This window comes from Ruditapes philippinarum, unplaced genomic scaffold, assembly GCF_026571515.1.
Source record: "Ruditapes philippinarum isolate M1 unplaced genomic scaffold, ASM2657151v2 ctg1345_1_1_1_1, whole genome shotgun sequence".
Classification (NCBI taxonomy): domain Eukaryota; kingdom Metazoa; phylum Mollusca; class Bivalvia; order Venerida; family Veneridae; genus Ruditapes; species Ruditapes philippinarum.
The window spans coordinates 53,725-70,711 of NW_026860556.1; the positions used below are offsets into that span (position 1 = coordinate 53,725).

A 16,987-nucleotide genomic window follows, 5' to 3' on the forward strand; every position below is an offset into this window, starting at 1 on the left:
TGGTGAACTATATAATAACCATCATATCCCGTCGGCAACCTATATAAGTAACCCTCATATACCCTCAGCAACCTATATATGTAACCCTCATATACCCTCCACAACCTATATAAGTAACCATCATATACCCTCAGCAACCTATATATGTAACCCTCATATACCCTCCACAACCTATATAAGTAACCATCATATCCTCTCAGCAACCTATATATGTAACCCTCATATACTCTCCACAACCTATATAAGTAACTATCTATCCCATTTGCAACCAATATCAGTTACCCTCATATCCAATTGGCAACCTATAAAAGTAACCCTCATATCCCAACAGCAACCAATATAAGTAACCATCATATACCCTCAGCAACATATAAAAGTAACCATCTATCCCATTGGCAACCAATATAAGTTACCCTCATATCCAATCAGCAACCTATAAAAGTAACCCTCATATCCCATCGGCAACCAATATAAGTAAAAGTACATGTTTATCAACAACAGTTTACAAGATAACCCTCACCTACCAGCTCATATTAGAAAAGCTTAACACTGTACTATATAACCTGTCAAAAATATTCATAACTAATTCATTAATGCCTTATGTCACTGGTACGCGTAAAGTATTCAACTGGAAATACTTTTATCCATTCAAAGAACATATACATAATTAACTTATTAGTAATTATATTTTTGTTCAGGTGTAAAATTCTCCAATGATATTTTCAAAATAATTCATAAATCAAAAACAAATAACTATATAAGTTAATTAACACTTATTGCATCAAAAACAAGACTTGGATATCTGGTCCATGTGCAACCTTCACTCTTAATGCATAAATAAAAAAATAAAATAATAATCAGAAAAGTTTGTAAAGCTTTGGTAAAAATGGAATGTTATAAAATTGCTTCAGAATAACTTAAAGGGATACTCAGGCAAAATAATGGCAAAAATATAAAAATGATTTTCTGTACTCAAATCACCCTAAAATGACATTTCTTAAAGTCCCAACATGAATTTCTATATACATTTTATATATTTTGGGTTTGAAGTTTAAATATATCAATATATGTTGAACGAAATTTTGACGCGAACAGAATCACCGAATAGTTTAAAAACAAGTCATGCGATTTGAACAAACCCTGGAAGTTACAATAACAAATATTGTGGATATTGTATGATTGAAACAAGTCTAAGTAATTGATTTGACATGTTTTTTAACGTTTCCAGAGTACAGAGTGACAACTATTGTGAAATTTTAGCGCTCTAACCTGACCCACGGGGGTCACGTTAGGAAAACACCATTTTATTCTTTATATGGAGAAAAGTTTTGTTCCTTTGACTGTTTAGTGTATTCATTTTGAGGACATTTACAGAATAATGAATGAAAATTTCAAAACTAAGAAATGAAAATTTTGCCTGTGTCTCCCTTTAACATTGAATATTCATTTACTTGTAAAGTAATAACAATAATAATAACTGCTAATTAAACAACAATTGTAAAATTTGTAGAAAATATCATAAAGTAGAATAATGTAAATGCATGTAAAATATAGTGACATTTGTTAAAATAACAACCATCTAGTTCCACACATAATCATTTGCTTTTGCAATTGTCCGTATGGAATATTTGTTCTTTTTATTTAGATTTGTTTTTTTCAACTCTCATAGTTAAAGTGATATGGCAATTGATTGTTTTCTGGAGGAGGTAGACCACTGGTTCCCATCTATACATAGTACAGGAACAAGTAGACACCTCGGTAAAATCTAAAACAATCTTCAACTCATCTTCTAGCTAGCTAGATGGCTTCCTTGTTTTAAATTATCTAACACACATAGTGACATTTAAACCCACACTGGCTGAAGTAAGTGAAATAGTTAAGAAATTTAATCATTTGACAAACAGAGGTGCTAATTAAATTCATTCATTGGCTACAGTATAACCCCTGCATAGTGGCCCTCTTCAGATCCATTACCTCCTTACAACAACAGTAAAATTTCTTATTAAAGTAAACATTCACAATAAATTAAACCTGTCTAGAACAACACCTCTCATGAACAACTAAATATTTGTCACCCACAGGATGTCACACTACAGAGATTATATTATACAACTCTCATTAGTAAACAGAAAACAATAATTTTGTACACAAAATTTCATTTTGTAAATTATAATACAAAATATTGTAAATGATTTCTAACAATATCAACAAAAAAGAGAAACAGCAACTAAATTTAAATAAATTTGAGCATTATGTAATAATTAAAAGCTAATAAGCAAAAATTAAACAATTTTAACATCTTAGAGACAATCAACAGGCTAGTTGTTTTTAGTGTTTAATTATTTCTGAATAGCGTGCAACTTAGTTAATGACCTCCTTTTAATTTAAGTGCATCAGTCAAAATAGACATACATGTTAAATGAATATATGGTTAATTGAATGATGCTCAACACAGTAAATGAGAAAAAGATGGCCAGATTTTTTTTTAATTTAGGCCTTCTCAAGCCAAATACTAATGAAAATACATTACCAGAAAAACACTTGTTAAGACCAGAACTGTTAATGTTATGGCATTATAAACTCAATGAAAATCATGTAAATATTTCTGTTTAAGGCCATGAATGTAGATTAGGTTGAATTTATTTTTTCATCTTTTCTACAAATCAAAAAAGAAGACTTATAGGCCTTGTTCCTGCCTTAATTATGTTTTTAAAAATCCATCATTTCTGAAATCAGGAATTGTTATCTTGTGAGTAACCTCTTTCTGCTTTAATGTCATTAAAAGTAAACACTTTTTAATTGTTTTTTCTTTTCAATTGCCATCAAAATATGAACTATTATTTACATTTATATTAAACTGTTTATAAATAATTTGTTCAGTAAGAACAAGAATAACTGATATACATTTGAGCCGCGTCACAACAAAACCAACATAATGGGTTTGAGACCAGCATGGATCCAGACCAGCCTACGCATTCCCATGGATCCTGATCAGACTGCACGGATGCGCAGGCTGGTCTGGATCAATACTGGTTGCAAACACACTATGTTGGTTTTGTCGTGACACGGCCCATTTCTATTCTCACTATAACTGATAATTATATGTTAAACAACATTGAGCAGAGAAGTATTTTTTATGACATCATTTCGTTTATTGCAGTCACACCTGACATCATATGGTGTTTATGAATAAAGTGTTAGAATGATAGTACAAAGAACTAATCAACGACAATAGACTAACTCCTCCAGAATTAAGAATAATTGGGTTTTCCCCAGCTTATCCGTAGGTACAAACAAACTTTTACAGTTACACCTTCAAAAATAAGCGCAACAGATTGACTAATCTATTGTGATGGGTAGTGCACTGTGAAGCTATAACAGTAAAAGTTTGTTTGTACCTACTGATTAGCTGGGAAAAACCCACATTTGTCGCGTTCCTGATAACATCTATTCTAGATGCACTAAGTAAAAGAAGGTGAAAGTTATTATAATAATCCCACAATCCTCTCTTCTCCATATTCATTATCAATCTTCATCATCACAAGTTAATACCTCTCATTATCTCAAAGATGCTCCTGGCTTCAATTAAAGAGATCACTGTGTGCCTTTATTTATAGGTTTAAAACCTTACCCCACAGCCCCTGGTAAGAAATTCAAAGTTGTTGTTTTTATTACTGTTGCCCTGAGCAAATCATGAACAAATATAGTTGAGCTTTAACTATCAAAATGGCATAATCTATGTTTTGCCCAATCGATGCCCTGTCACTAGAATCTGTAGCTCTTCTGAGTTTCTTCACTAATCAAGATTTTTTAGTTCTACTCTGTATTAGACTGCGAAGTTTTGCTAGATTATCTTTTGTCATTTGATCGTCTGGCTTTAACTGCAAGGCTTTCAGGTAGCTGGTTTCTGCCTCCTTTAGTTTCCCATTCAGATGATACATAGCTCCAAGATTCATGTGGGCTGCCGCTTCCTGTACAATAAAATATATGAGCCGCGTCATGACAAAACCAACATAATGTGTTTGCGACCAGCATGGATCCAGACCAGCCTGCGCATCCACGCAGTCTGATCAGGATCCATGCTGTTCGCTTACAAACCCTATAGCAAGTAGAGAAACTGATAGTGAACAGCATGGATCCTGATCAGACTGCGCGGATGCTCAGGCTGGTCTAGATCCATGCTGGTCGCAAACCCATTATGTTGGTTTTGTCATGACACGGCTCAATTATCTTCATTTGTTCAGTGTATTACTTTTGGTGCAAGTTGACATTTAACCCTTTAACCAGCTATACATGAAAGTGAGAACCACAACTAAACGAGTCAGACCAGCCAAATTTTTATAAGGGTATTTGTTAGAATATCTTCATCTATAACTTGCTGTTCATTCTAATAAATTTAATCAGAATGTATCACACTTTGCAGTAACAAGCCTGGCATGAATATGTAATAGCAAAATCTAAATAAAGATAATCTTATTGTAACATCCACAGGTGTATATTTTGTATTATAAATCTTTATATGTGTATGTGCTGGTGGCCTTATAACTCAACAAAGATTGAAAGTTATTATAACAAAATTGCCTTATGTAAGTCATTTCTAACTTTACTTACGCATTTTTTTTCTTAATAAAAGTTTACGAACCACGAAAGAGTTCCGAATTATTTTCTTAACTTCAATATGACTTATTTTGATATTATTATAATATGAAACAAAGTTATTCTTACAGTTGGCTTCAATAAAGATGCTCTCTCGAAGAGTTTTTCTGAATATTCATTATCTTGTACTTGTCGGAATATGTTGGCAGCATTGAATACCATCTCAAAGTTGTCCTCATCTTTATCTAAGATCAACCGATACATATCAACTGACTCTTGCAGACGTCCAACCTCTCCCAGAAACTGAGCTGAATGACAATTTAGAAATAAAGTTCATATACACATCTTAAAACTGGGGCTGATATATTATTAGTTATAAAGATTGTAGACAAGTTATATGGCCCTATATAAACGTCTTTTTGTAGGCGAGGGTTATATTGCAAACAGCCATTTATATACGACCATATAACCTGTCAACAATCTTTACAATAAATTTATAATACAGCAAGCATCATTTTTTAGTGAAAAAAAGTAAGATTTCTTTATGAACCAACAGCAGCAAACGTCACGAGTATCCAATGAAAAGCGACGTTACAAACGTGCAGTATTATAAGATGCCATGACTGATCTTTTTTCTTTAAGCCAATGCAATAACAATTTAAAGCAGCACCACCTCCAGAATTATCCTGATTTTCATGAAAATTTTGAAAGTGTATTGAAAAGTGAAATATTGTGAAGTGAACAAAGAAAGTAATTTATACATTGCAAACGGCACTTACAATCCACGTAAATTACCAAAAATAGGTCAAAGTATGCAAAAATAGCCTTTAAGTGCATGGGTCAAAGTATGCAAAAATATGGTGAATAAATACCTCAAAATATGCAAAAATTGCACGTAAGTGCTTTAGTAAGGCAGTAGATCTATGGTGAATAAATACCTCAAAATCAGTCATTCATTGCACGTAAGATATAAATTATTACTTGAATCTTGAACCTTTTTGCTTTTTCTACAATCTTAGTACATGTTTCTCAAGTTGGATTTTCTTGGAATATTTTAGCTGATCTGGAGGCATGCAGCTTTAAAGTCCAATTCAAAACACTGAATGGTTTTAAAAAGCAAATATATTTAATTTTATGTTGGTTTGTGTCACATTGTTTTATGAATCACTTTTATCACAAACCAGTTCCAATTTTGCGACTGGTAAAATTGGTATTGCATGGCCGTGAACATACATATCTTACTGTGACAATACAATACCTGCAGGTCGATAAAAACAGATTCTTTGGCACTTTAATTCATTACATAATCTGTTGAAGTTGTTGAATTTAAATTATTGTTATGCTTGCCAGAGGCTCGTACAATAAAATCTTATTCAACTCATTCAATAAATTCAGTACTGAAAATACACTATTTCAATATCCTCTATTTATCTAGTTTCCTAAAATAGTCTTCAACAAAATCAGTTTTCATGTTATCTTTAACCATTTTATGCAAGTATTGGTAACAGCTCAGACCATAATCTTTATTCTCTATATATCAGTAGGGCAAAATATAAGGTAGGAGACTATCTTAATGCAAGGGGTCTCTGCTGAATATGACATGTCTTACTCTATGCTCAATTCTAGTTGTTACAATGTTAGGTCTATGCTGAATGCCAGTCATGACAATGTAAGGTCTATGCTGAATGCTACTCATGATAATATCAGGTCTATGCTGAATGTTAAAGGTGAAAATGAAAGGTCTATGCTGAATGCCTGAGTCGTGACAATGTGAGGTCTATGCTGAATGATAGTGGTGATAATGTAAGTTCTATGCTGAATGCTCTATGCTGAATGCTAGTGCTGATATTGTAAGTTCTATGCTGAATGCTTGTGGTGATATTGTAAGGTCTATGTTGAATGCTAGTGGTGATAATGTAAGGTCTATGTTGAGTGCTACTCATGACAATGTCAGGTCTATGCTGAATGCTAGTGGTGATAATGTAAGGTCTATGTTGAATGTTACTCATGACAATATCAGGTCTATGCTGAATGCATGAACCTAAAATTGATAAATGGTTTTGTCCGGATTGAAAGATGGATAAGTCCATTACAGATACTTAGAGTGGTCAGGGTTAAGCAGCATGTGCTTAATGAGCAATCATACTGTATTTGAAGGGAAAAAACATGTCTTTACTCTATGCTCAATTCTAGTTGTTACAAAGTAAGGTCTATGCTGAATTCCAGTAATGACAATGTAAGGTCTATGCTGAATGCTACTCATGATAATATCAGGTCTATGCTGAATGTTAGAGGTGAAAATGAAAGGTCTATGCTGAATGCCAGTCGTGACAATGTGAGGTCTATGCTGAATGATAGTGGTGATAATGTAAGTCTATGCTGAATGCTAGTGCTGATATTGTTAGTTCTATGCTGAATGCTAGTGGTGATATTGTAAGGTCTATGTTGAATGCTAGTGGTGATAATGTAAGGTCTATGTTGAATGCTACTCATGACAATGTCAGGTCTATGCTGAATGCTAGTGGTGATTATGTAAGGTCTATGTTGAATGTTACTCATGACAATATCAGGTCTATGCTGAATGCTACTCATGACAATGTTAGGTCTATACTGAATGTCAGTCATGACAATGTAAGTTATATGCTAAATGCTAGTGGTGACAATGTTAGGTCTATCCTGAATGCTAGTGTCAATAATGTCAGGTCTATGCTGAATGCCAGTCATGACAATGTTTGTTTGTTTTGGGTTTTACGTCACAGGGACACAGTATAGGTCATATCGCGACGTTCCAGCTTTACTGGTGGAGGAAGACCTCAGGTGCCCTTCCGTGCATTATTTCAGGCACAAATCTACCTGAGTAGAACCACCGACGTTCCATAAGCTAGCTGGATAGCTTCCTCACATGAAGGAAGCCAAAGTCCCTGTCAGGATTCGAACCCACAGCGTTGAGGGGCAAGTGGTTTGAAGTCAACGACCTTAACCACTCGGCCACGGACGCCCCACTCATGACAATGTAAGGTCTATGCTGAATGCTACTGATGACAATGTTAGGTCTATCCTGAATGCCAGTTGTGACAATGACAGACCTATGCTTAATGCTTATGATGATCATTTTCTACATATTTATTACATATTGGATAATTTTATACATAAAGTTCACTTAGCTTGCTATACATTGAATATATTTTCTGCAAACAATTCACAACTTTGTAACATATCTTACCATAGTGTTGGTACACTGAAGTGTCCTCAGGGTCTATCTTCTTTGCTTTAAGAAACCATTCCTCAGCTTCCTTATGATTCCCCTACAACAAAAACCACTTATATCTTATCACATACCGGTATGCAACATTTATCATCTAAATAAACAGATTCAAAGAAGAATCCAGATCTATATTTTTCTTTTAATTTACCATTCAATCATTAGACTTAGTCCTTCTTGGGAAAATCTAAATTAAAGACATTTTCTAAAATATTACTTTTAAATATTTTTTACATGACAAAACTAAAACATATGTGAGATACTTATTGCCTTTAAACTCAACAACATGCAAAGACTTTCAAATTACATAAGCAAATATTTAGATGATAATTTTTACTGAACCAAAATCATGTTACAGTTCATTTCTACACCATATTTACAAAAGGCAAAAATTATTGAGTATCGCTCAATAGTAAAAAATTTCGCTTAAAACAGGATAATATTAATATACATTTGTATTTACAATTGTCTCAGAAAACGTATAGGCTTACTGTATTAGGTTTTTCAATTTTACAAACATGGAAATGCATTTTTATACCTTAAATTTCTTTGTAATAAGAGAATATATACAGGAGCTAAGTTTCAGTAACAGGTAGTTTCACTTACAAGTATTCTTCAACATATACGTCGCTAGCAGAAATGTATATAACCATGCAACCAGTGCAGACCAAGATCAACTGACAAATATCTCTCTGATCATGGTCTTTTCTGTTCAGGCAGTAAATATTTTGAAATTTTACCTAAAATTGATAAAATGGTTTTGTCCAGATTGAAAGATGGACCAGTCCATTACAGATACTTACAGTGGTCAGGGTTAAGAAGCATGTGCTTAATGGGCAATCATACTGTATTTGAAAAGAAAAAAACGTGTTCCATTTTTTGATTGCCTTGCCAAAAGGTTAATGACATATATTGGGAAAACCCCGGGGTTTCCCAACTTTTCCCCGAAAAACCCCTTTTTTCTTTTTAAACCACCCCTTTTTTATAGCTCAATTACGTCCTATATTAGCAAACACTTCTCCTGCAAAAAATCATTTTTTAATTTATAGTACAATGTTAACATAAATGATTCAAGTACATCGTAGGTAGCCACAACACTTACTTTGACAAAAAAGAATGAGTTTCAGTTCATGTATTAAGTTATAGTCTACATAAATTCTAATAAATTCTACAAGCATGTACAAAATATAATCAAATAATAGTATTAAAATTTTAACTTTCATCAAAAACATTATGAGTAGGACTGAAGCAAAAATGCTACTGTTAAATGACAACATATTATAGCATTTGTAAATAAGCTTCATGATTTGCCTAATGACACAGCTCATATCTGAAAATATCAGATTAATTAAACCTTTACCATGTACAACCTAATGATAATAATTAGCCCATTCCACAAGTACAGATTTAGACAGGCCTACACATCAAGGGAGTCTTGACTCATTGTCAGATACCCACAGCCGAACCAGTAACATGTTATGCTTAAGAATAATATATCCCAAACTGTGATTTTATTGCTCAATAAAATCACAGTTTGGAGTTCCGATGCTAGGAATTATATCACGAGGGTGTAGCTCGAGTGATATAATGATGAGCATCCAGACAACAAACAGTGATTTTATCAAGCGATAAAATCACCAATTAGGATATATTATTTCGATTCTAACACGACATTAACAAACAAATGCTGCCATACCTGATATTAAGCTAAATTGCGCCTGATTTGTTTTTGTACTTATTTTCAGCACATCGCATTTTTAGTGGTTATGTCACATGTATACAATGATTATGTCACATGTCTAAATATAGATCGTCAACAGTGATTTTATTTCAAATTCTAACATGACCCGCATTTTTCCCTATTGAACATAGAAAAACCGAAAGTGTGTGTTATACGCTATAAAATCACTGTTTGACATACTATATTTAGACATGTGACGTTATCATTATACACGTGACATAACCACTAAAAATGTGACGCACTGACAATAAGCACAGAAACAAATCTGGCGCAATTTAGCTTAATATCTAAGGTACAGCAGCATTTATTTGTTGATGTCTTGTTAGAATCGAAATAATATATCCAAATCGGTGATTTTATTGTTTGATAAAATCACTGTTTGTTGTCCGGATGCTCATCATTATATCACTCGGCTACGCCCTCGTGATATAATTCCCCGCATCTGAACTCAAAACAGTGATTTTATTGAGCAATAAAATCACAGTTTGAGATATATCATTTCTTAAATAACACAAACTTTCGGTGCTTCTATGTTCAATTAGGAAAAATGCGGGTCATGTTAGAATACATGTTAATCAACTGCGGTAATACAACCATGAGCTATACTATAATGTTGGCTAACTAATATTAAATCTCCATGTTGATATCCCATACGTTAGTAATGGACAGTTCCAAATATGGAAGCTAGAAAAGTTTGTTATACAAATTTAGCAAGTTACTGGTAACACCTCTGATTAAACAGAAATATCTGCAACAAGAAGTCACTGCGATAAAACTACAATCATAGCCTAATGTGAGGAAAAGTATAATCTATTTCAGCCTTAAGACTCTAGGAAAGTTATGTAGAAGTTACCAACAAACCAAATACCCAGAATTTGTGTCAAAGAGCATGCTTTTTCAAAAGGTAATGTAGTTATGTCAGTATGACTGAAGGATGAAATCAATGATGAAAGAAAGCAATTAAAACTTCAACAGGATTCTTTCATATACAGAATGTTCCTGGTCATTTTGTGTCTAAAATAATGCACAAAGGGGCAGCTGCAGTCTTCCTCCACCAGTATAGCTGGAAATCACCATACATGTAATTATGACCTTTTCTGTGTTGTGTAAAACACAACCATAAAAAAGAATGCAAGAAAAAAATATTATCAACATAAAAGCTGTGAAATGAGGTATATCTACAACTCTATAGTCTATAAATTATATTGTTACCATATAGATTGTATATAGATTGTGGACTGTAGTGATCTGGTCTTTTCTTCAAGGCCTCCTCAAACACTGCAATGGCTTCCTGTTACCATAGAAACAATTTTGATTATTTTAGATAGGAAAACAAAGAATTGTCAAAAGATTTACACCAATCTCAATATGAAAATTTGTGTCAAAAGAAAATTTGATGCAAAATAAAATGGGACTTGCTTCCTTATTTTAATGGGTAATTCAAAATAATAAAGTAAGGACAAAATTAAGAAAACAGAAATTGTTAATACTATTATAATTATTATAATATCATTATGTACATACTTTTATTGAACTGCTGAACATAGCAATGGACATTGTGAAATGTTTTTGCCGATAAAATTTTGAAATCTTGAAAAAATCTTGAATTATAGTAAAATACATGATTGTAGTGACATTCCAGCTTTATTGGTAAAGGATACCTATTGATGTCTCATTTAAGAAAAAAAATAGCAAATAGGTAGAATCACAGATCATTAATGTACTTGAAAATATTACCTTGTGAGTTTACTCTAACATCTACCGAGTATTTCTCTAATAATGCCTTTCCAAACTAAAAATCTCAAATGGACTTGTCCATCTCTAAATCTGGACAAAACTATTCATCATTTTTAACCCAAAACCTTCAAAACATATACCGAATGAATTACAAACAGACCTGGATTAAATGGCTGACTTGTAAAATATTATTTAAAATTTACCTGAAATTATAAGAAAAACTTACTGTACCTATTTTTTAAAAAACAATATAAAAATCGGCCCAGTTATACAAAATGATATTTTAGTTGAAGCATTTAAAACCTAGGGGTCCTTAAAAATTTGATGTATCAAATCGCACAATTCTATAAAACCTACAAAAAAAAAATAATTTAATGAGCCACGTAACATTAAAGCGTTTTCGAACTGCAAGGGTCCAGACCCGCCTGTGCATCCCTGCAGTCTATCAGGGTCCTGCTGTCCGTTACAAACCCAAAATAACAAGTGAGAAAAAAAATAATAGTTAACGCATGGAAAACCTGGGCAGACTGCGCGGGTTTCCAGCTGATCTGGAGCCATGCTGGTTGCAAACCCATTATGTTCGTTTTGTCATGACACCGCTCATTTGTCTTTAATAACTTTACTTCAAACCTCTTTATTCAGAATTATTTATTTCCTGTTTTTAATATTAAGATTAAATCTAGATTTATATTTTCAGAAATGATTAACAAAAAAGAAATGGTACTTAATAAAATTTAAATTCATTTATTTCTCAAAACCAAAGTAAGAATAGGATACAAACTATTTTAACATCATAATGGACAAAATGTTACATTTAACCTGCTGGAACCGAAATTGAAATTAGCCTTTGCCACCAGAATAGAGCCAGGCCAGCCTACACTGATCCCTTTTTCCCACTTGATATTGATGTCCCTTAAACTTTAAATGGACAGTTCAAAATTCAAAGCAGGATAAATCCACTACACACCATCAGTCTGATTCCATCAGCAGGTTAAAAAAATAAATGGCAACTGTGTTATATAAATTAAAGTATCTTTGGCTAAATAAGCTATACTACTGTCTACAAAATATTTGTGGTATCTCAAGTTCCAAGTCAAAGCCCACACTGTAACAGAGGGACTTTACTGATGATATGGCCCCTTTATTTTACACTGTAATATTTGTCAAAACATTGCATGAAAATCTTTTTCATACCAAATCTCAAAAATATTTATTGTGTTTATGTTTTTGTTTTATTATTTATATCTGGTTAGTTTTTACATCGCATCAACACAGAATAGGTCAAATGTCAACTTTCCAGCTAATCTGGTGGAAAAATCTGCCAGTCATGACAATGTTTGTTTGTTTTGGGTTTTATGTTACATCGACACAGTTTAGGTCATATCACGACGTTCCAGCTTTACTGGTGGAGGAAGACCTCAGGTGCCCTTCCGTGCATTATTTCAGGCACAAACGGGCACCTGAGTAGAACAGCAGACATTCCTTGAGCTAGCTGGATAACTTCCTCTCACATGAAAGAATCCAAGTCCATGGCGAGATTTGAACCCACAGCTATGAAGGGCTAGTGATTAGAAGACAACACTCTTAACCACTCAGTCAAAGACACCACAAATTAATATGTTTATGAAACATAAAAACAATTACCTTCTCAGCCTCAGTTTTATTTCCAAGCTGGGCCAGGAGAATACCAAGGTTAAGATGTGCCACTGAAATAAATAATGAATATCATAGAAGAGAAGACAATTTGCAAATATTTCAAACATGTATACTAACAAGCATAAATAAATAACTGAGTAAATGGTACAGAATTCTTTGTAACCTTATTGCCAGATTGTATTTATTACGAACAAACCATCTATATTTTTTTTCAACCTTTTTTTAAAATCCAATTATAAAGGCGGCATCACTTAGGGTATCACTATAATCCATGCTATTGAAATTACGACTTCTTGTTAATTCATAACTGCTGTATATGTATATACAAAAGTGACTTTGTAAGGTCAGTATAGGACAGACAGGTTCACCGACCCATGCTGATTATATGGGAGAATAAATAGGGTCGGCCTTATTGATGGGGCCCGGAAAATAAATTTACTTACCATTAAACTGATTTATCAAAACAAGTAAATAACAATAAAACATACTAGATAAGTTGGGTCTGTAACCAATAGCCTTATAGTAACTTTCCAAGGCTTCCTTATACCTCTTCTGGTTCTGTAGTAAAATTCCCCTAAAATAACATAACATATCATTGATTAATATGAAATAAAACAATTACTAATAAAACAATATTAATTTATAACACATTGTTTTACACAAACATAATGAAAGAGAAACTTGTATCAATTACTTTACAGATGCAAATATTTATCATCCAGAAAATAATAACATTTTTAACAGTACAAAATTTATAATATCTTATTTAAAAAATAATCTGCAGACAAGAATATCTGGCTTTATGGTTAACGGTAGAGAAAAACAGAATACGTAAAGAATGTCAAAAATAACAAACTAGACTATGTTTCAGGCTTGGTTTGATTATAAAAGACTTATGTCTTTTTGAATGTAACACAAAATTAAAACACACACATTTTGATAAAAGTACTGATTTGAAATAAGCACTGTGACAACCTGCCCGTTTTCCATTGGGATAAAACCCCAAGACATTTAGACTGACCAGCTGCTCAAATTTAGTTTTATGATATTGAAAACACATAGCCATATAAACTTATGTATGCCCACCTTTAAATTCAGAACTGTCCATTGCATTTTATACTGCCCTCACAGATACCTTGCGACCTTACTGCGTCCTTACTGCGACCTTGCTACGACCCAGGACGCAGCACAGTCGCCATGGACGCAGCAGGGACGCAGCGAGGTCGTAGCGAGGAACCCAAGGACGCACAAGGTCGCACAAGGTCGCAGACCGTCGGCGACTATTTTGAACATGCACAAAACAGTCGCAGAAACTCTGCGTTCTTGCTGAGTCCTGGTTAGGTCGCCGTGGGATCGCAGTGGAGTCGCCATAGTCGCAGCAGCATCGTAGTAAGGACGCAATAAGAACGCAATAGACATAGTACACTCGTACTAAGGACGCCGTAAGGTCAGACTCAGAATGAAATTTACTGGTAAAAAGTATTGTTTTTATAGACGTAGCAAGAACGTAGTAGGGTCGTCGTACAGTCGCAGGGCAGTCGCCGGACAAACGCAATAGTCGTCGTAGAGTCGTCGTAAGGACGCAGAGAACATAGCACAGTCGCAGCTGGGTCGCCGATGATCGCCGTGGGGTCGCCTTGGGGACGCAATACAGTCGAAGTGGAAACGCCATGGACGTAGAAGGGTCGTATTGAGGACATAGAGAAAACGCACTGAACACAAGACTGCAGAGTCCCGGACCGTCTGCGAGAGAAATTTGAAAGAAAACCAACGATTTTCGACAGAAAAATGCTATTTTACTAGTTTTCAGGTCGCAGTAAGGTCGTGGTTTATGTGTGAGGGCACCTTAAGGGATTCAATATGAAGATAGATCAATTGATTTATTGACAGTCTGGTCAGTGGTCAAACTGCAGGACAGGATAATTTTTTTGTGTGCAAATTTGTAATTTCTCATCATGTTACTTGCTTAAGCATTGTTATAAGTGTCTGGACATTTATCAATAATCACAGGTCAATACTGTTAGTTCAGGGTAGGAGATCACATGATATTTGTTTACCGTAACATTGGGTCGCCACTAATGGTAGTTGCTAATTTGTTGTTATATCTTTCAATATTTAAATTATAAACATACACCAAGTTCTAGGCAAATATTTTGCAATTTCAAAGGTACAAAGTAGCTCTTGTACTTTTCCCAATATACTTGTAGAAATTGTGACACATATATTTCAATCAAAATATTGCTGCGTAGAAAAGTTTCTACAAACATAACGAGCAAAGTAAAAGAGCTACAATGGAAAGTTATATAGCAATGAAATTGACTATTTTTTACCTGGAAAATGGAATATATTTATTATTTAAAAGATATTCAAAAATTGACTGATTTAATGAAAAAATAGCAAATACCAGAAACAAATGTCATGAGATAACCCGCTCTGTAAGTAAAGTTTCACAAAACACATTTTAAGCAAGAAAAATTTTTTTTGGTGATCTTTACTGATATACGATTAATAGTATATTTTACAACAGTAACATTAGTGAATCATATAATCTGTGTTAGCTTTATAGAAGTTAAAATAAAATGTTAAAGTGACATTATGCTCATTTTGTCATTCTCAAGTTGAGCTGAATTAACTATATTTAGTTATATTTCTATAAACTGACTGTTAAAATAGTGATTTACCAACAGATGATATAGGAAAATGTTTAAAGTTTATAATGTTTAATATCAATATGACTAAAAAATATAAAAAGACTGCCTCCCTCTCTTTTTTTAAGTTCAACATTTCTGAGGCACGTTCCCATTAATATTTCCAGAAATTTCCTTGGGCCATGTGAGTTATTTATTGTTCTGTTCATGTGAGAAGAATTATAAGATTGAAAGAAATTACTGCAAAATGTAATTTTATTTTGACTTTTGCCTGTTCACTCTCTATATACCCTATGATGGGCAGCATAATGTCACTTTAAAGGAGCAGACATTCTCAATATACACAAATCAATTGTAACCTGATGACCACTCCACCCATGAGAAATAGTGGGGACTTTAACTTGTGGATTTTCTAACTCCTGGTAAAGTCCCCACTTAGTGCAAAAAGTCAGATAGTTAAAATCTGGAATTGCAGTTTGGAAATATACCCAGCTTTAAAACAAAACTGCTTTGCTCAGACTCTGCAGTGCTGAGACAGAAACATTCCAAAAACTCAAAATCATAAACTCTACTATCCCGCCCCCGACCTTCCCAAGGGTTTTGGTTACAAATGATTTGTGACGAACACAAAAATGAAGGAAGCCAGCATTCCTTACAGATTATAATGTGTATCAGACATGTTTGGCCGATATTTGAGAGCATTTCTGTAGGCGGTCTCTGCATCAGTAACTCTCCCTTGACTGTTGAAAATATTTGCCAAATTTCCCCATGCTGAAAAGGAAGGAACATCATGCTGTTAGAACAAGACAAGCTGGTTTCTGGTTATTTACATACAACTGTTAATCAGGTAACATTGACAACAATAAATCATTTATTTTTCTGCCAAAAAAACATGGCCAAAAAACAAACATTTTCAGAAAAAACTTCACAGAATCTTCCAGAATAACTGAATGGCTTTCTGATATATAAGAAATTTTCAAAATGAAAATCAACAAAGAAGAAAAGCAAAGTAGTGTGATTTGAACATTAGGAAGGTCACTGTGAAGATTTAATTTTCAGAATGATGCACAAATTTGGTCTTTCTACATAGAACATTAGATGTCAGCACATTTGAATCATAATATAAATGTATTATGGTACTTGTGTTATAACAATATACTACTACATTGCTGTTTTTGCTACAGAAAGACAGATACTTGATTAAAATCATCAAGTCATACCGGTTGTCCTTGATTAAAATCATCAAGTCATACCGGTTGTCCTTGATTAAAATCATCAAGATACCGGTTGTCCTTGATTTAAATCATCAAGATACCGGTTGTCCTTGATTTAAATCATCAAGATACC

General features: G+C 33.6%; 1 protein-coding gene across 1 annotated transcript in view; it reads right to left on the reverse strand.

Moving 5' to 3' along the window:
* Positions 1 to 1,029: 1,029 nt before the first annotated feature.
* Positions 1,030 to 16,987, reverse strand: part of LOC132760610 (protein O-mannosyl-transferase TMTC2-like) — a 36,045-nt gene continuing 20,087 nt past the window's right edge. The window contains exons 4-13 of the mRNA XM_060752620.1: positions 16,297 to 16,411; positions 13,481 to 13,566; positions 12,943 to 13,042; positions 11,563 to 11,567; positions 10,812 to 10,895; positions 8,856 to 8,879; positions 8,076 to 8,101; positions 7,820 to 7,901; positions 4,726 to 4,904; positions 1,030 to 3,971 (exon numbers count right to left, since the gene is read on the reverse strand). Of these exons, the coding sequence (XP_060608603.1) occupies positions 3,801 to 3,971; positions 4,726 to 4,904; positions 7,820 to 7,901; positions 8,076 to 8,101; positions 8,856 to 8,879; positions 10,812 to 10,895; positions 11,563 to 11,567; positions 12,943 to 13,042; positions 13,481 to 13,566; positions 16,297 to 16,411 (872 nt within the window). The 3' untranslated portion in view covers positions 1,030 to 3,800. The remainder of the gene's footprint in view (positions 3,972 to 4,725; positions 4,905 to 7,819; positions 7,902 to 8,075; positions 8,102 to 8,855; positions 8,880 to 10,811; positions 10,896 to 11,562; positions 11,568 to 12,942; positions 13,043 to 13,480; positions 13,567 to 16,296; positions 16,412 to 16,987) is intronic.